Consider the following 20,079-nt stretch of genomic DNA (forward strand, 5'->3'; position numbering starts at 1 on the left):
TTCATTTTTCATTGCACTTCAAAAAAGCAATGAAACTGGTGTAGTGGCAGAGCGCCTTTTGCAAGAAGTCCCCAAAACAGGCCTAATGTTTGTGTCACTGTGATTGATGGAATTTCATTCCTGCACTCTTTTTATTCAACATTTATCCAAGTTCCACAAACAAACCTCAACCATGTGCTAGGAGTTGAAAGGGTCTCTCTCAACTCATCTTCTGCAGAGGACAAAAGTCAGCCTGAAGCAGGCCCTGGAAAACCAGCCCTTCCTTTTCCTCATTTCTCAAGATAATACAGTAAAGCAGAGGCAGGCCACAAGGAAGAACTCCAACCCTGTGTGAAGGTAGCAGCAAGCAGGAGCTGCCATCATCAGGAAAGATTAAAACAGAAACTCATGAGCTTAGAGAAGCAGATGACAGAGGAGTCTAAAAGTAAGGAAGTACATCCAGGTAGTTCTGGGATTTTTATATGGCTCCCCATTGAACATGGGTGGGTGTGGTGGCCTAAGAGTCACTGATTCTTAGGGTGGGATGATGGCACAGGGAGAGCTGGTTCCAGATGAGAGTCTCCAAAACCTAGCAGGAAGAATATATACTTCTCTCAAATTATTAATCCATTATTATTAAGCAATATTAATCCAATGGAAACCCACTCTTAAGTTTTTCATCTTTTCTCACATTGCTATCACCCTACTGATTTCCCTTTTATTAATTTCTACTTCACCTTTCCCTCTGAACTCTCTCATCTTATTTCAGTGGTTTCATCTGAGATTTTGTAAAAGCACTAGACTGGGAAGTGCGATGTCTTAGGTTTAATCTCTTCTTTGCTAATGTCTCAGATGATTTTAGGAAAAGCATTTCATCCCATTAAAAATCATTTGTTCCTAATTCCACCCCCACATTTTACAATGACTGAGCAACCAATAAAGAATGGGGCTATCACAACATGAAGTAAATCTCTTTTCCCTTCCACCCCAGAAAGAGTTCTTATACATTTATATTACTTCTCATTGAACAAACCACTTTTTCATTCTATAATTCCTACCCCAGGCTAAAAAAGCCTTTCTTACATCTGCTCCCATCCTCAACTGGCTGCTTCCAATAATTTCTTCCACCCACAAAGTTTGGGTTGGACTAGTGGCTCCTCTGAATGTGGGTTCTTTTACTTGTATTCCACAAGTTATTAACAACCTACCCCTACAGTCAAACCCCTAGAACTTGGAGGAGCAAGTAAGAACAACAACTATATTATTCCATTTCCTAAAAGAACGGTTGTCAAGGACTACATTCATTAAATTAGGACTAGAGGAAACTATTATTATTTCTGTTTGTGCAAAATATTTTTAAGATTGTAAAAACTATAAGGCGGATTTGAGATGAGCATTTCCTTGGGAACAAAAAACTAATCAATTTGAGAACAAAGAGGTGGATAGAGATAACATCTAAGCTGGAACAGGTATAAAACTCTTTCAAAATCTTACAAATAGGAAAAGAAAATAATAACATCTATCAGAACTTGGGGTACAGTAAAACATGAGATACCTATTTGGAAGCAAAAAAAAAAAAAAAAAAAGGAATCAGGTTAAATACTGATGGGGGTAATCATAAACAGGTCTCCTTTAGGGAATCATGGCAGCTATCCACATGGAGATAAGCCTATAAAAAAAAAAAAATTGGGACTGTAGGGGTTATTGGAGTTAGAATCTATACTATCTATAGCTGTTTTTTGATGCTAGTGAAGTTTTTTGGGTTTTTTAAAGTGATAACCACCTTTATCTCCAGGTAACAAAGGAAAAAAAAGCAGATTTTCATACATACAGGCCAGAAGAAATGGAAGAATCTGTGTCCCCATAGAACAACGATGAGATTATTTTTAGAGAGAGGAGTCACCAGTTAAAAAGTGCTATGATTCAGGTCAATTGGAAAAAACTAGATAGACTGATTTGTGGTTCCATTGCAAGTTATCTCTCTCCCCTCTTCCCCCAATTCTTCCCTTGAGCCATTTCTTTTCAAAAAATTCCAGTTGGGACACCAGAGAAATAATAGATGTTGTGATAGAGAGGACCTAGCTTCCCCAGAGTGAAAAGGAAAAGCAAGAGACAAAATGACATTATCTGCGCATTTTTTTTTGAAAATGTGGATGGCTCAGAAAATGATGATGAATTATTTCATGTAAGCAGAAAAGCTATTATAGGGGATGGAGAAAGAGGACAAGGTTAGTAAACCCACAAAGCTTTCCTGCTTAAATAAAATATGGTTGCCCTCTAGATTTCTTGAATACTTATATGAATCTCTCTCATTTCTACAAGGCAGTTTCCTCTAGTGGCCATCCCCAAATACGACTCAGCTACTACCAGAGACAGTGTATGCTCAGCTAAATAAGAAAATTGAAATATTCTTCTTGGTTCAGGTTCCCAGCTGGGGCTCTATCGGTGCCAAACAAATTGGTTACAATAGTGTGAATACATTTTGAGAGCCCCAAAGATGACATGTTTTAGTTAGTAATACCACATTCATATTTGTGTGATTGATCATGAGAACCAAGTGAAAGAAGTGATATGGATTAGAATGGATCTAAAATGATGGAAAAGACAGCTCAAGAAAAGTAAATGTCTCATGTCATTCTCTTAATCATAATATTTATATTAACAAAACTCACTTTATCTTTTAAATTAAAAAAAAATTTGGAAACATTCCAAAGAATCAGCACTCATGCTTTTGCCTATCCCTACATAGGTTTTCCCCTCTCAAATGTCACAACATATCATTCAGATAGTTCCAAATAATCTTTTTTTCTTACAGGAAGGAGAAATGCATATAATTTCTATAAGAATCATCTATTCTTTTCCCAATCAAAAAGTCTAATAGCTATTGCTTGCTATTTTTATTGTCATATGTCCATGAACTTCTCAGATACACAAAACCTGGTCATAGTTTCCCAGCTAAGCAGCATCAGGAGTCACAAGCTGCCAACCATGTAAAATACAGCACAATACCTAGTAAGCATTAGTTGTATCACTATTGCTCTCCCCCCAAAAAGCAAAAACCCAAATAAGCTAAAACCAGTCTCTATATTCTCTAAAGGCCTGCTACTATGACAATTCAACATTCTGGTGCTCATGGTAACACAAAGATTAGTTGTTGGTGGGTTTTTTTGAAGTTTCTTTCTTCATTTTATTTGAAAATTCCATTTGAAAAGTCATGTCATTCAAAAAAATTAAAATATTTATACTAATAAATAATATTCCCTCTACCCATAATCCTTTGGAGATTATACAAATTAATTATGGCCCTCTTCCTGTTCAAGGAGATGCCTTGATTCCTGGCCAAGTTGGTAAAATATTCTCAATCCATACAGGAATATTATTGCTGGCCCAGAATATTAGTTTTCACCCTCCTTCCAAAGTCTGAACAGTGAGATCAGTAATTCACATTCCTCATGGAAGCCACTTTGCTGGCTAGTCGACGGGGAAGACCTTTGGCTGCCTGTCTATAATCTTCTGGTTTGGTCTTCAAGAGAGTCACCATGTTCTGAAGGGCCCGGGATGGCTGAAGGCCCAAGGCATCCATCACATTTATCAGATAGTCTGTGAAGTTAAAAAGGAAAAAAATATATATCTCTAGATTTTTCTCTGTAAGCAAACCAAATTATTACTTTAAAGCAAACAAGCATTACTTTATACCAGTGGTCCTCAAACTTTTTAAATAGGGGCCATTTACTGTCCCTCAGACTGTTGGAGGGCAGGATTTTGTAAAAACAAAAGCTCACACTCTGTCTCCGCCCCTCAGCCCATTTGCCATAGCTCAGAGGGCCAAATAAACGTCCTCAGCAGGAGCATCTGGCCCCCGGACGTAGTTTAAGAACCCCTGCTCTACACTAAAAGTAAAGATGACCAGTGCATCCTCTTCCTAAATAAGAAAGAGCAATCTAAATGAGGCCACTAAACACAGGAAGAAAAGAAAAGTTTTGGCTACCTGCCAAATACCTATTTAAGGAACTACAGTTCTGTCCCAGGTCTTTCTAAATATAATGAAACTTCTTATAACACAGTACATTAGTATATGAATTCAAATATGCCAAAGTCAAACCATAAACCTTTAAAAATACTCCACTTAGTAAAATTCCATCATAACACTTATAACTGAAGTGTAAATTACATCCCTTAACCCATTGTTGTAAAGGAGTATCATTTTAACTAATAACTGCATCTAGTTCCATAACTTAGCTACACTTTTCTTTCATGCTTATTTTTCTAATATATTAAAATGAGGAAAAAAACATACACAGAAGGTAAACATGACCTTTTAAACAAGTGAGACATAAACTGGGAAAGCAATTCCTTGTTTTCCTTCCTCTCTACTTTTATTCATTCCCTTCTGTAAATTTATATGAATCAAAAATTTGTACCACATAATTGGTATTTGATTATATACTGCATTTTATTGTTTTTTACTTGTATCTTTGTGGTTTCTAAAATAACTGATTTTATAATCTTATCATACTGGGCCCCTTCCCAAAGATCTTGCCTACATAATAAATATACCAAGGTTTAACTACTAAGATAGCTAGTTCAGCTGACTGCAATTCAATGACTTCTTAGATGTCTCTTTAAAATATATGGGAAAAGGTCAAAGGATATGAACAGACAATTCTCAGAGGAAGAAATTGAAACTATATCCACTCACATGAAAGAGTGTTCCAAATCACTATTGATCAGAGAAATGCAAATTAAGACAACTCTGAGATACCACTACACACCTGTCAGATTGGCTAAGATGACAGGAACAAATAATGATGAATGTTGGAGGGGATGTGGGGAAACTGGGACACTAATACATTGCTGGTGGAGTTGTGAAAGAATCCAGCCATTCTGGAGAGCAATCTGGAATTATGCCCAAAAAGTTATCAAACTGTGCATACCCTTTGACCCAGCAGCGCTACTACTGGGCTTATATCCCAAAGAAATACTAAAGAGCGGAAAGAGACATATATGTGCCAAAATGTTTGTGGCAGCTCTTTTTGTTGTAGCTAGAAACTGGAAGATGAATGGATGTCCATCAGTTGGAGAATGGTTGGGTAAATTGTGGTATATGAAGGTTATGCAATATTATTGCTCTGTAAGAAATGACCAGCAGGAGGAATACAGAGAGGCTTGGAGAGACTTACATCAACTGATGCTGAGTGAAATGAGCAGAACCAGAAGATCACTGTACACTTCAACAACAATACTGTATGAGGATGTATTCTGATGGAAGTGGAAATCTTCAACATAAAGAAGATCCAACTCACTTCCAGTTGATCAATGATGGACAGAGGTAGCTACACCCAGAGAAGAAACACTGGGAAGTGAATGTAAATTGTTAGCACTAATATCTGTCTGCCCAGGTTGCATGTACCTTCGGAATCTAATGTTTAATGTGCAACAAGAAAATGATATTCACATACATGTATTGTATCTAGACTATATTGTAACACATGTAAAATGTATGGGATTGCCTGTCATCGGGGGGAGGGAATAGAAGGAGGGGGGGATAATTTGGAAAAATGAATACAAGGGATAATATTATAAAATATATATATATAATAAAAAATTATTAAGTAAAAAAATAAAAATAAAAAAAATAAAAAGCTATTATTTTAAAAAATAAATTACTAAACCTTATCCTAGATGAAAAAAAAAAGAAAAAATAATAATAAAATAAAATATATGGGAAAAGGAATAACACAGATGATTATAATTTACAAGGAATCCATTGATCTAAAGGCTTAATTAAGCCTCTATTCTCCACCAAAGCCTTTGCTTAAAACAATTAATAAGGGGCAGCTAGGTGGTGAAGTGGATAGAGCACCAGCCTTGAATTCAGGAGGACCGGAGTTCAAATCTGGTCTCAGACACTTAAACACTTCCTAGCTGTGTGACCCTGGGCAAGTCACTTAACCCCAGCCTCAGAAAAAAACAAAAAACAAACCAAAAAAAAAAAAAAAAAAACCCAAACAATTAATAAGCAGTAATACAGATGAATGAGTTTCATTTTTTTTTAATTTTCCTAAATAAAATATGCCCAGTGAAGTAGGAAAAAGTTCTTATATTGTGATACTGATTGCTTAATAGATAAGAACACTGGAAGATGAATAAAAACACTTGGGTTGTAATTCCAGATCTGTAACTCATTAGCTATGAGATTCTAGGCAAATCACTTAAAACTACTATGCCTTTGTTTCCTCACCTATACAATGAGGAAGTTGGATTAGATGACCATTATGGTCCCTTTTGTACAATAATCTGAGTCTATGAATTTAGCCCATGAACAAAAATGTGTTCTATTTGGGAAGCAATATGGCATAGCAGAAAAAATAATGCTAGATTCTATTTCCAGTTCTACCATTAATTTGCTGTTGGATTTGGGGGAATGAACATTCCTTTGGAAAACCTTAGTTTCCTTATCAGTAAAATGCAGGTATTGGACTTCATAATCTAAAGTTCTTTCCAGATCAAAATCTCTGATTCTATGAAATTAGTTCTGAAGACTTTATCTTTACAAGCACAGTTATTTTAGCAATTCTCTCTCATATTGTGGAAAAGATTTTTTTGAACATCAAACAGTTATACAGGCACTCAAATGAGAACCTGGATACTGTAAGTGCATCTAATGTCCCGTGCTGGCAAGTTTTCCTGCAAGGAATAAGCAGACATTTGGGCTGCTCCTCAACAAACTCTTTATTGCAAAGGGCTCTTTCTCTGGAGACCAGGCAGCATTGCAGAGATGAGGTCCCTCACGTACTCTAAGGATATTCTGCAATGCATAACAGTCTGGGCACAGAAAAATTAGATTTTTATAGACAGACCTGAAAGGTTCTTTCTCTAGTGTCCTGTTAGGGAAGGCTGATCTCTCACCTTTCAGGAAAGAGGCAGAGGAGCATACCTTGGGCATGCTGAAAGGAGGGCAAGTGCCATACCTGATCTGGCAGCTGATCTATCCCCCAGAAGCATAAGGACAGTTCTAGGGAGACCCAAATAACGATGGCAAGGAAGCAGACTTGTTATATATTTGCCCTATATATTTGCTCCTATGGGCCAAAAAGATTGCACCATAGTTACTGGGGGGAATGCATTTAAGGGAAGAAGCTTTCTCTAGGGGCAGATGGACAAGCAACAGCAGCCACCCCATTCCCATAAGCCCCAAATGTACCAATGTCTGTAGCCAGCTGCTTTGTGGAGTGTGGAGTTAGCTCAGGAATCTGAAGGATCACATCACAGTATGTCTGCATTGTGGCTCTGGCAATGGAACCCAACCAGTAGTCAGCCATGTTGTCCAACTCAGGCAACTCGTCCCCTGAAATGAAGAAAGAATATTCCACCAGAAATAATAGGATACTTCCCCATGAAAAATCCCATTAGCCAATTAGACGTTATTGAATACCTCCTGTGTGTGTGTACAGAATTGTGCTACATGCTATAGAGGATATGAAAGAAATCTAAAAAGTGATCTGTCTTCAGGGAGCTCTAGGCCTAAATAAGACCAATACATGAAACAATCAAAAAAAAAAAAAGTGTTAAATTGCATGGTACTTGATAAATACTACAAGAGTTGGGAGAAAAGTAGAACAAGATGGGTTGGAATAATTGGTGAAAATGTCATGAAAGACACAGGTCTTGACCTAGGTTCTTTAAGGATGCATTAGTTTTTGATAGAGGATGGGGAATGTATACATGACAAATATGGAAATATGTTTTAAAGGATTATATATAGTTAACCCAAATCAGATTGTCTTGTAAGGGAGGGAAGGAGAAAAAATTGGAACACAAAGTCTTTTAAAAATGAATGTTGAAAACTATTATTTATGTGTATTTTGAAAAATAAAATACTATTGAGAAAAAATAAAAAGAGGGAATATATTCTAAATGGTAGTAGAATTGTGGGAGCAGATAATGTGTATATGGAAATAACGTGGGCCAACATAACATATGGAAGAAATGAGTATGACATGCTTGAGAACAGAAATGGCCCAGGAATAAAGGGAAAAGAATAAAAAATTACGTTAGATAGCAGTATGATTCTAGATTATAAATTTTTTTCCCCATCTAAGTCTATGGACCCAGTGAAATCTAGTCCATACCCCTTTCACAATCCCCACTTGAAGAACTTATTTCTCTAGGGCATTACAAAGAAGAGACTAGATGAAGTGTGGGGCCACCGACAGAAAAGGGGAAGAATTGTTCTGAAGAGAGAATGCTAAGATGATGAATCCTATTTTAGACATGTTGAATCTGCTATGACATCATACAAATGGACACTTTCTATTGTTCTTTGGATGCAGAGAAATGAAGCAAAGGTAGAAGATCAGAATTGGAGATGTAAATTCAGGAGTCCTCAGCATGGGAATGGTAAGCTGAAGTTGAAAGTATGGATGGAAGGAAAGTCAAGATGGATAAACCTTGGAGGACATGCTTAAGAGAGGCAGGGAAGAAGAGCTAGTAAAAGATAAGCAGTTAAGTAGGAGAACTATTACCAAAGCCAAGAAAATAGAGTTTCAAGAAGAGATGTTGAAAAGCTAGGTTTTTGAACAACAGCAGCTCTATATTTTTTTAACTTTGGATTTGGTTTCAGTGAAGTCTTGTAATTACTTCAATCTTCCTTAATTTTAATAGCAACCACTTCATGGAAATGCTTTTGATTAAGTTACACCCAAGGACTTTTGACTTCACCCAAAGAGAACATGAATGTTCTGATTTTACCTTGGAGGTCAATAATGCTTATCTCTATTTTCTGGGTCTGTGACCCAACTTATGCCTATCAGCTGACTCTTCATCTGAGGCAAAATTTCCAGGAACCTTAAATCTATCACTTTCTGCTTATCAATAAATACTATCAGCCCTGACTTGTTCTATTATAAATTCCCATTAGAGAGTGGCAAACATCAACAGTGCTAGTTAAACATCTTAGTGAATATTTTCTCCTTAGTTCAGACTCACAATTCCACATTGTGGCTCTTTGAAAACTGTTGATCCACAATTGTTAATTCTATTAAAGTGAATTAATTTACTGATAAGAAGGGTATAAAAAGAATGAAATGGGAATTAAAAGAACTAGCTTCTAATCTGGCCTAAGCCACTAGATCTGAGATAAGAATTTTTCTTTCTCTGGTCTCAGTTTCCTTATCCATAAAATATTTTAAATAATATCTAAGATTCTGAATGTTTCATATATATATATATATATACATATATATATATATATATATATATATATATATATATATATATATATATATATATGTAAAAGTATCAAAGTGCTTCAATGACAGAAGTTCAACATGGTGCTCTGAAAAAAGTGCTGGATTTAATATTCTGAATTTCCACTCTTCATGACCCTCACAACTCTAGGCAAATCACTGAATCTCTCTAAGTTTCAGTTTCCTCATGTACAAAGTAAGGGTTTTGGACGACATGATGAGAAGGCTCTTTCCCACTACAAACCTATGATCCTGTGACATTTAGTACTCTCTTCTCACAAAGCGAGAAATATCTGAATCAGTGGTTTTTTAAAAGTACAACAGCAGCTAAGTGATTCTCTTACCTTGCTCAGGAGGAAACGGAAGCTTTCCAGCATGCAAAGCTAATTCCAAAGCAGAATCTTCCTGGGTAACAAATGGCTCAAGATTTAATGGGAGAGACATGATATATTGTCCAATCTAAACATAAAATAAAATATTATTATCATTAAGGTCCAGACACAATAAGTGCAAACATTTTACTAGTACACACATACACACACACACATACACACACACACACACACACACACACACACACACACACACACACACAAAAGGTCGCTAGTTTATACTTCTAATTGGTAGCAGAATAAAGGAAATCAGCATTCTTTCTTATTCAAAGTCCTTACTCAACTTGGATACATTCCTATTTTAATAGTCAGAATGTACATTTGAAGTTGAAGTTGACAATATCTAAGTCTCCCTCAGCTGGCTACTTTTTTCTCTCAATATTTATTGAGTAAATTGAGTATGAGAGTAATCTCATTTACTCTCAGGACAAAACAGATTCTGGCTATTATCCCTTTTAGATAAAATACCAAATCTACATTATCTGTAGCCCAGAGATCTCACCTGTATTCCAGTTCTGTATTTCCAACAGACAGCTTATCTCTACTTGGATTTTGACTGTCATAATAGATTTGTGTTGGCAGAATGCAGGCAATTATTTAATATATTAATTATACTAGTATGCTTATTCAAAGGCAAATAAAAGAGACAAAATATCTTGATACCAAAGCTCTTTGACCTCAATTTCTTTCCAGAATTTAGTTTCACTGACCATTATTACAGATTTTCTTAAACCAATGATATTTTGAATATGTAATATAGGTTTGTGTGTATGTTGGTGTAATCATGATCAGTTACTCTTGACTTACCTGCTAATTTTATGAGTAGGTATATTTATAGAGATGAGGAGATGATCCACAGGCTTTTCTCTATTGCCTACATATAAATATCGTTCTCTGACTAGAAGATTCAAACAACAACTTCAGATCCCAGTGCTATATGCAACTTTGCCTTTGAGATTTATCCTTGACCTATGTCTTGCCTCAGACTATGAGTGCTACTTTACTCTATTATTGTAATTCTTCTGGAAGCTCACAGAGGATTAGTCTCATGGACTAATCTAAAGCAATCTTTTAAAAATCTTTTTAAATTGTCGATTGTGGTTGTGGCTGCCATACTTCAGGTTATCTTATAGATACAGTCCAGTCTAGCTCAGCAAAGTGCAACATGGCTTAACAGATTGGCTAGATTCCAGGATCCTACTGGTGGTCGTCTTGTCTTACTGTTTTATATAAATCAAAATTCAAAGAATACCAACAATGTCTAAAATACCAAATGTAAATGTTGTTAAGCCCGGATTCCAGCTATAAAGAACCTTCTAAAATAATTCTTTGACTTTCATGTTTTTATATTTCTCCTGACTCTCAAAAAATGGACTAGCCTTAATAACCGGTTCAATATTCTCATTCCAATCTATTAGTTACCCTGAAATAGTATGCTACCTAGGAAGCACATGAATAGAAAATTATAAAAAATATATAGTAGATCTGAGATAAGATTTGATTACAATATACTTCCTCCTACCATAAGATATTTTACACAAGGTTAGACAGACAGGACTGGAAGTAAGGAATCCCAATTTCTAATCCTAAACCTACTATTTAAACACTGAAGGTCAGATATTAAAGGAAACGTTAAAATCATCTAGCCCTCATACTCTTTGCCTTTCAGTAACCTCTGACGCCATCTATCCATCCCCTCTTTTTCTTGATACTCTCTTTGCTCTTAGTTTTCCTGATTCTGCTCTTTCCTTCTCAGGCTTCTTCTGGATCTTCATCCATCACATTCACTAACAATTGGTTTTCCATAATGCTCAGTCTTGCTTCTCCTCTCCTTTTCTATTTCACTTGGTGATCTCATCAGTTTCTAATTTAACTATCATCTCTAAACTATTCAACTACCATCTCTATGCTAAAGATTCTCAAACCTAAATGATCCACTCTCTCCCGATCTACAACCCTGCATCTCTAACTGCCCACTGGAAGTCTCACAGACATCTTAAACTCAACATGTCCATAACTGAAATGATTATCTTTCCCCTCCCAACCTTCCTCTCTTCCAGATTTCCCCACTGCTGTTAAGGATATCACATCACCCCCCCTCCCAATCACCCAGACTCACAACCCACCTGTCACCCTCAGCTTCTCACTTTCTCTCACTCTCTATATTCAATTGTAAAATCCTCTTGTTTTAATATTAGTAGTATCTCTCACATTAAGTTCTCTTCTCTTCTGTTATATTGCAATTACCCAAGTGAACATTAACGCACATGTAGACAATTACAATAAATAGCTTGCTGGTTGATCTCTCTGTCACAAATCTCTCCAGTTTAGTCTATCCTTCCCTCAGCTGTCACCCCCTTTTCTTTTTTTTCCCCCTGAGGCTGGGGTTAAGTGACTTGCCCAGGGTCACACAGCTAGGAAGTGTTAAGTGTCTGAGACCACATTTGAACTCGGGTCCTCCTGAATTCAGGGTTGGTGCTCTATGCACTGCGCCACCTAGCTGCCCCCTACCCCCTTTTCTCATTAAATTCTAATAATTCATTATTTAGGATCAAAAATAAAATTCTTTGTTTGGCTTTAAAGTCCTTCATAAGCTGACCTCTTTTTCTCTTTCCAGCCTTTTATTACCTTCTTCCCCTAATGGGTGATCCTGTGAGATCCTGGGTGGTCTCCTTGCTTCTCATACACTATACTCCAGCTCCTGACTCTACACATTTTCACTGGCTGTTTCCCTGCTTGAAACTCTTTCTTTCCTTCCTTCCTGACTTTCCTGGCTTCCTTAGTGTCAGCTAGGTCTGTCAGTTAAAAAGCATTTATTAAGGACCTACTATGTACCAGATACTGTGTGTGGTAAGTACTATATCCCCTTCTGTGACCTTTTGCAACCTTCGTAGAACTAGTGCTTTCATTCTTTGAGATTATTCTCAGCTTATCTTGTCTATATTTTACTGGCATATAGTTGTTGGCATATTGTCTCCCTGATCAGACTGGAACCTTCTTGAATACAAAAACTGTTTTTGCCTTTCTATGTATCCCTAGTACTGAGCACTGTTCCTAGCATACAATATTTTTTTTACAGACTAACTAATCCAATTCCTTTCACTTTACAAATGAAGAAACTAAGGCCCAGAGAAGTTAAACGATTCACCCAGGATCACTTGACTAGTTTGTGGCAAAGCCCTAAACTAGAATTTGGATCATCAGATTTTCCCTCTGCGTGGAGACAATTATTATTATACTTCCATGGACCTTGGGTAGGAAGCTAAATGGCTCAGTGACCTGGGGTCAGGAAGGCCTGAGTCAAATTAGGTCTCAGACACTCCTAGCTGTGTGGACAAGTGACTTAATTTCTGCTTACCTTTATGCATTGGAAAAGGAAATAGCAAACCACTCCAACATCTCCGATTAAAAAAAAAAACAAAAAAACAAAAAAAAAAAACCCATGGACACTATGGTCCAAAGGCTCAAGAAGACTCAGACACAACTAAACAGCAACAAATGGGCCTCAATTCCTTGTGTATAAGAACCAAAATTGTGGCTCTGAGAGCTCACTAGAACACAGAAAGCCTTAGACATGAAATTATGAGATTTACCTCCTCATACATATTCTGGGGCTGGCTCTGGGCAAATCATTCTACTCCTCTGAACCTTAGTTTCCTCATATATTAAAACAGAATAGTAACATTTGCCTCCCTCTCACTTTACATAGGAGAACCCAAGGGTATAATGGGTATTAAATGCCCATTAAATATTAAAGCCCTTTGATAACCCTTGAAGGACTATAGAAATATGAACTACTTATTTTTACCGAGACAATGCTGACTTTCAGTGAAAATTAAATGATTATGTACTTCCAGTACCTTTCTTCCAAAGATTACTAATTATCTCATTAATCTCCCATTAAATCTCATTAAACCTCCAACTACTTCTAGAAAGTTGTCAACATTATATTAATTTTATAGAAAAAAAAAACCCAATCATGTAAATAACAAAAAGTCATGTCTAGGCTAGAATCCAAGTGTTGCTTTCTTATTTATTTACCTCATTTTCTACATATCAGACATTACTTACTGCTCTATAGATAAATGCCAACAATATTGTGATTGTAGTACAAACAGTTAACCAGCCTATGAGAAACATTACTAGTTTACACTCTTTCCAACAGAGGTAGCAGAATATTTAAAGTTAACATTTATTTTTAATTGACTAGAATACGTTTTTATATTGCCTGATGGAAAGAAGACCAAAAATAATAAAGATTGCTCATTTGTTTGAAGTTGCCAACACTTTCCCCAGTTCTGTAAAGGACTGAGAAAATCAAAAGTGCATCACTAACTTCTAATCCAGGAGCTTTCCACATATCATTTATTTAATATATCTCATTCTTTTTCCTTTTCAAGAAACATCCTTTAGCTACCATATATGTTTCAAAAGGCTCTAAAATAGATTTTTCCTTAAAGAATGTGACTTAAGTGCAGAAACTATAAAAGTTAAGATACAAAATAAAGAACTGGGATAAACAACTACTTAATCTCAAGTGTCTAACAACCAAAAAACACAAAGATTTTTTTTTTTGTCATGGTTGTCCAAAAGAAATCAATATGCTATGTCTCTTACATTGCTAATATATTCAAGAGGAGTAAGACTAAACGTGGGAAGATCATCTGTCAATGTCTCTCCAATTCCAGCTGTGTTCCAACTCTGAAAAAGGGGGGAAAAAATCAAAATCATTAAATAATTCTGTTTTCATCAAACCCCTGAATCCATCAATGACCTGTTCTTAAATGAACCTAGACTCTAGAATGTGGCCCTGTAGCTCTGGTTTAGTATGGTGTAGAGGAAAGGATGCTATACTTGAAGCCAGCATTCAGTATCCACTCCTGACACATAACACTATGTGACCATCAACAAATCATTAAAGTTCAAAGAGCGTTAGTTTCCTCATGTGTAAAATGGAAATGATAATCCCTGTCCTGTCTACCACACAAAGTTGTTAATGAGGTTCAAGTAAGATGAATGTGAAAAATGCTTCGTAAAGTTTACTATTGTAAGTTGGACAGTGCAATGGCAGGAGCACTGGATTTGAAGTCAAAAATCTTAATTTGCATTCCAAACTGGCACTATTACCTATGTGATCCGAGGCAAGTCATTTAATCTCACTAGGTCTTAGTTCCTCTGTTGTAAAATAACAGGACTGGGCTTCTAAGGTACATTCCAACTCTAAGTCCACAATCCTATGATTCTTGGGGCTACAGTTATTATATCAGTTATTAGTGATACTCATTTTCAAGTGCTGACTTACTTCTCTTGATTCCGACCCCCCCTTCTAGAAAAGACTCCCTATAGAAAGATTCTTGATTTCTTTACTCCTGCCCAAGTTTTCTAGTCACCTTGTCCCAGTTAACAATTCTTGCTTTGAAATTCCCTTGTTTGATTTCAAATATGTCTTTATCCTCAATGTTTTCCTTCATGTCAATTTAAAATTTAGTACAAATTAACATTTCAAACATCTACATTTATTCTTCCAATTCGATATTTACTTAGTATCTCCTATATGCAAAGCACTGTTCTATGTGCTAAGGTAAACAAGATTTTTCAAAAGCATGGTTCTTCCTTCCCTCCTTTTTTTCCTTTCTTCCTTAAGGAATTCAAAAGGGGAGATTTGACAAAAAAAATTTATATTACAAAGCAATATAAAAGAAGTGCCATAGGCTCACAAATCTAGAAAGGACCCCAATGCCATTAGTCCAGGCCCTTCATTTTACAGATGAGAAACTGAAATCCAAGGAGCCTAAATGTCTTGGCCAAGGTCACATAAGTAAATTTCAGAGGTGGGACTCAAACTTATGTTCTGAATTCAGAGTCAATGTTCTTTCCTCTGTACCAGACAATAAGCACAATAAAAGGAAAGAGATTCTTTAAGGCTAGGGCAATCAAAGAAGCCTTCATGAAAGATATGATATTTAAGCTGAATGTAGAATTATGACAGATGAAAAGTGGAGAATTCCACTTGAGGAGAATAGCATGGAAAATGATAGTCTTATTTGGAGACTGCTGCATAGACCAGTGTGGCCAGAACAAAAATTTTATATAGTAGTGGTATAGTGAGAAATAAATTTGAAAAGATATCTCATGTTCAAACAATGAAGGATCTTAATTATCAGGAGTTTGGCTTTTATCTTAAAGGAGAACGTGAACAAGAGTATAATATGAAGGAAGGATTATAGGAAGCTGAATCAGGTGACAGGGCTAATATGTAGTATAAAGAGGAAAAACTGGAGGCAGGGAGGTTGGAGGCATGACTGAAGTAATAAGAATCTAAACTGGAAGGCATAAATAAAAATAAAATTATGAATTTGTATTTTTCATTGTTTCATGTTTATTGAGATAACATAATATTTTTTCTAGATATATTCTGTTGATGGCATCACTAAGTCCTGTCAATTTTTCCTTCACAATGTTTCTTCTATTTATTGTTTCATTACTGGTCTGAATAACCCAAATCTAATTCAAGTTAATGGCATTAACTCAAGATCCATGTTAAATAATAATTTATAGAAGAAGAGATAGGATTCTAAGATATCAAAAATGAACTTTCCTTAAAAGTTCAAGAAATAAAAGGCAACTGTTAGCCCCACATTTAAGCAAGAAGGAAAGATGGCTGGCTTCCTGATAGAAAACAGGGCTCTGAAATAAATCATAACAGGTCCCTGGAAAAAACTTCAAAAAACTCACCTCCATCTTAGAAATTAGTAGAAGCTGTTGTTTGATGCGCAGAAAAACAGAATCAAAAGCCAATTGGTGGGCCTGCTGATTAAGGCGAGTTAGGGCTGTACGAGAGGCAGATAGCAGGTTGTGATTACTTGAGCCTTTTTCCTACATAAGAATAAAAGGGCATTTTAATAATCAGACCCAAATACCACAAGATTTTTATTAAGTATAGGACCAATATCTCTAAATACAAAGTTCTATACAAAGACAACCACAAAAGACGTTAAATGACAAAACTTTTTTTTAAATGGCAGAAAAAACCCAAAAACACAACAACCAGGATTTAAGGGATATCTTTATATAATTTCTGACAATCCAGGGAATGGGGGAAAAGGTAGGGGGGGAAAATCACTAGCTTAACATCAATATACACTAAATGACATGCTAAACATGATCATGATTTCCAAGGTCAAGTCAATAAAATTTAACTAAAAGGCAGCATATGTACCACTTGTGTAAGTTTCAAGGAATTCTAAACAGCCTGAGAAAATACCACAACAGAAATTGTAACCTTAGTTTTGTTATTATAAATGAGTCAATTAAGACAAACAGACATAAATCAGATTAGCAATAAAGATAAACAAAGTTACTTTAACCTAATCACAAAAACACGGATGAATGGATTTACAGAATTACTTTAAGAAATGTGTGTGAGACACAAAAACAGCCAGCTAAGGGGGCCAGGTTGTAGAGTACAAGTAAGCCACATAAAGATGATACACCAGCATTAAGATCTGATCCTGCCCTAGAGTATGGAGTAACTGGGAAATCATTGACTAAAAAGCAGAGGAATACGCATGGCCAAAAAAGCATAATGAGGTCCACTTGACAAGATTCAAAACAAGATGGGTACAAAGTTTTTATACCAAATTTATTGAAAACATTTCTGGATATAAAACTGGTAGGCCATATGTTATCAATGGTACCATTCACAATATAAATCACAATTTACTATTTGCGTCACCCCTTTTGTTGAAATAGTTTTACCCTAAATGCCAAGAACATTTCTTCAGAGTTAACACAGTAGAGACTTAAGTGAGATTCAATGTATAAATGGGAAAGAACAATGGCCATAGGGCAAGCAGCAGCATAAATCTTACACAATGAGCAAAAACAACTATGTTGAGAGAGGAGCATTGTACCCTAAAAACTTTCATATTTAAAGTGCCAAGGGAAAAGCTTTTGTTCCCAAGAACACTGTCATCTGGTCTCATACCTTGAGAGTATAAAGTACTTCCATTAAACTGGCATATTCTACTGGATTCTCCTTCTGAAGATAATTATATTCCTGCCATGGATTCTTAACAGAGCTCTTCTTATCTGTCAGGCTGCTATCCTGAAAGCCTGTCAAACTACGAGGGCTGTAAGAGTCTGCAAGATATTTCCCAGCTGTGGACAAAATCCTATAATAAGAACGGTATTATTATTATGACATCACATTTGTACACAGAGAGACAGACAGATCAAGAGAGCACACTAGCTGGAAGGAAAAGATGTTGTACTTTTCTCCAACTGCAATGTATTAAACTGCAGTGGATCAACATGAAGCAAGTAGGGAGTGGTTATTACAATTTCCACATTAGAACTAAGGAAATGGAAGCACTGAAGGGTGAGATGTTTTCTCAAATTCATAAGCCATATAAGAACTAAATTCAACAATGCAAGATGGATGATTGTGAAGAAAGTGCTACAGAAGTAAAAATGGCTTTCCTCTCAAATAAGAACTAAGTTCCTTCAGGATAGGGACTATCTTGTTTCTATCTCAGTGTTTCTATCTATCCCAGTGCCTAGTGCAATGCCTTGTCACAATCAACATTTAACAAATGTTTGCTGAAACTAAAGACCTCAGATGTTCTTATTCCTAATACAGTACTTTCCCCCATTATTACCTCCCTAAAAGTGCACATGAACTAGTAAATGGGAATAGGTTCAAGTGTGACCATGCAGTTGTCAGGACAGTCTTCAAGAACCATTACAATAACAAACAATAGGAGCTTGAGGGTCTTTGTACCTTTAAATTTATGTCTCAAAGACTTCCCCTTTAGTTAAATGAAAATAAAAATATATGAAATGAAAATATATGAAAAAGACAAAAAACAAAAACAAAAACAAAAAAACCTAGATGTATAAAGTGTAGGCTGGCCAGATAACTGGTGATCAGACATATGAGAAATCAATGTCCTCCCTTACTCTCCAAGTAAGCCATTCCTGCTTTGCATAGCTGTTATAAGCTTTAGTCACTTCAACAGAACTGACTTCAATATATGACCTTACTACCAAACTGAAAAGCAGTGTAGCATCAGAAATTTTTAAAACATAAAAGATGGCAAGTTTTTTTTTTTAAATCATGTTAAGTATAAAGAAAGCTAAGGGTATTTTCCTCTTATTTTTCTCTTTACCTGGAGAAGTATCAGAAAATCTAATTTACCATCTGATTCCCTATTAGGTTATGAATAGTATTATGATCTTAAATTATCTGATTTTACATTATATTAACAGTACGTGGTATTAAGTTGAAATGTACACTTCTATTTCATATATTTTTTCAATTAATTTTAAAGAAAGCTGTCAGCAACTAATCAATACCATTAAAATTTGTGAATTATTAATAGTTCACATTTACAAAGCACTTTGTAATTTACAAAGAGCTGTACTTGAAACAATCCTGTAAAATAATGTTAAGTATTATTATACCCATTTTGCTGATAAGGAAACTGATCTTTAAAGAAACTAAGTGATTTCCCCATAGTACATGGGACAGTATATGGGATCTCAAATTCTGATTTTACTATTAAATTATTCCAAAAGGATTCTCACATAAGTCACCAACATTTTATTCTATGGATATCTTTCCAAGAACTAACAACATTTAAATGCAGGGAAAACAAAACAAAACAAAACAAAACCAAAAAGCAAACAAACAAAAAAAACCACGTACCTCACATCTCTTGGTCATATATTATATGGGAAACCCTTCAGCTAACAGCTATGCAATCCTTTTACTTCCTACAAAATCATTAAGTTATCAGTTTCTGCAATGTGGCAATCTTACAAGAGAATGATGACAAATCCCAAGTCTGTTGGTGAAAATTAATTCCATAGTATTTCAAGCAGCTGCCTCTGCTATTTAAGGGAGTGGTCTTTGTTAGAAGTCTGTGTTCCCATGTTTTAGATAGATTGGGAGATAAGATAAGTTTTATAGGCCATTGTCACTCATTTTGTCTTCTTAACAGAGAGAACACATGGTCTTTCCTTTCAATTTTCAATGTTTATAGAATTACAGATTAAGCATACAATATTTTATATCTGCCTGTTTCTTTCCGTTTCTATCACCAAAACTTAACACCTTGTCATGAATAACTCATTATAGCTAGTACTCCACGGGAAAACTCTTGCTTTCAAGTCTCTTCTTCCTTCAAACTTTGAGAAGTTAAATTTTTTACTCAGACTCTCCTCTGTTTGAAATACCATGTCCTTAGTCCCAATTCAGGATTTAAAATTAAATATCTAACTCTTCCAGGAAGTCTTACCCGAGAAATCTAAATCTACTATCTCATTCATTGACTATGGGTTTGTGATAAATATTAATTTTTTACTTGTTTATTCTATTCCACATACACATAATATTTTGTAAATCTATTTATTCATCTAACTTCTTTGTTTGCCTGAAGATAAACCTTACCTACAAA

The 20,079-nt window shown here is 35.6% G+C and overlaps 1 protein-coding gene across 1 annotated transcript in view; it reads right to left on the reverse strand.

Annotated features, from left to right (window-relative positions):
* Positions 1–3,141: 3,141 nt before the first annotated feature.
* Positions 3,142–20,079, reverse strand: part of COG7 (component of oligomeric golgi complex 7) — a 64,742-nt gene continuing 47,804 nt past the window's right edge. Inside the window, exons 12-17 of the mRNA XM_074280366.1 lie at positions 17,607–17,793; positions 16,355–16,495; positions 14,237–14,320; positions 9,572–9,686; positions 7,184–7,327; positions 3,142–3,579 (exon numbers count right to left, since the gene is read on the reverse strand). Coding sequence (XP_074136467.1) covers positions 3,413–3,579; positions 7,184–7,327; positions 9,572–9,686; positions 14,237–14,320; positions 16,355–16,495; positions 17,607–17,793 — 838 coding nt within the window. The 3' untranslated portion in view covers positions 3,142–3,412. The remainder of the gene's footprint in view (positions 3,580–7,183; positions 7,328–9,571; positions 9,687–14,236; positions 14,321–16,354; positions 16,496–17,606; positions 17,794–20,079) is intronic.

This window comes from Sminthopsis crassicaudata, chromosome 1, assembly GCF_048593235.1.
Source record: "Sminthopsis crassicaudata isolate SCR6 chromosome 1, ASM4859323v1, whole genome shotgun sequence".
Taxonomy (NCBI): Eukaryota; Metazoa; Chordata; class Mammalia; order Dasyuromorphia; family Dasyuridae; genus Sminthopsis; species Sminthopsis crassicaudata.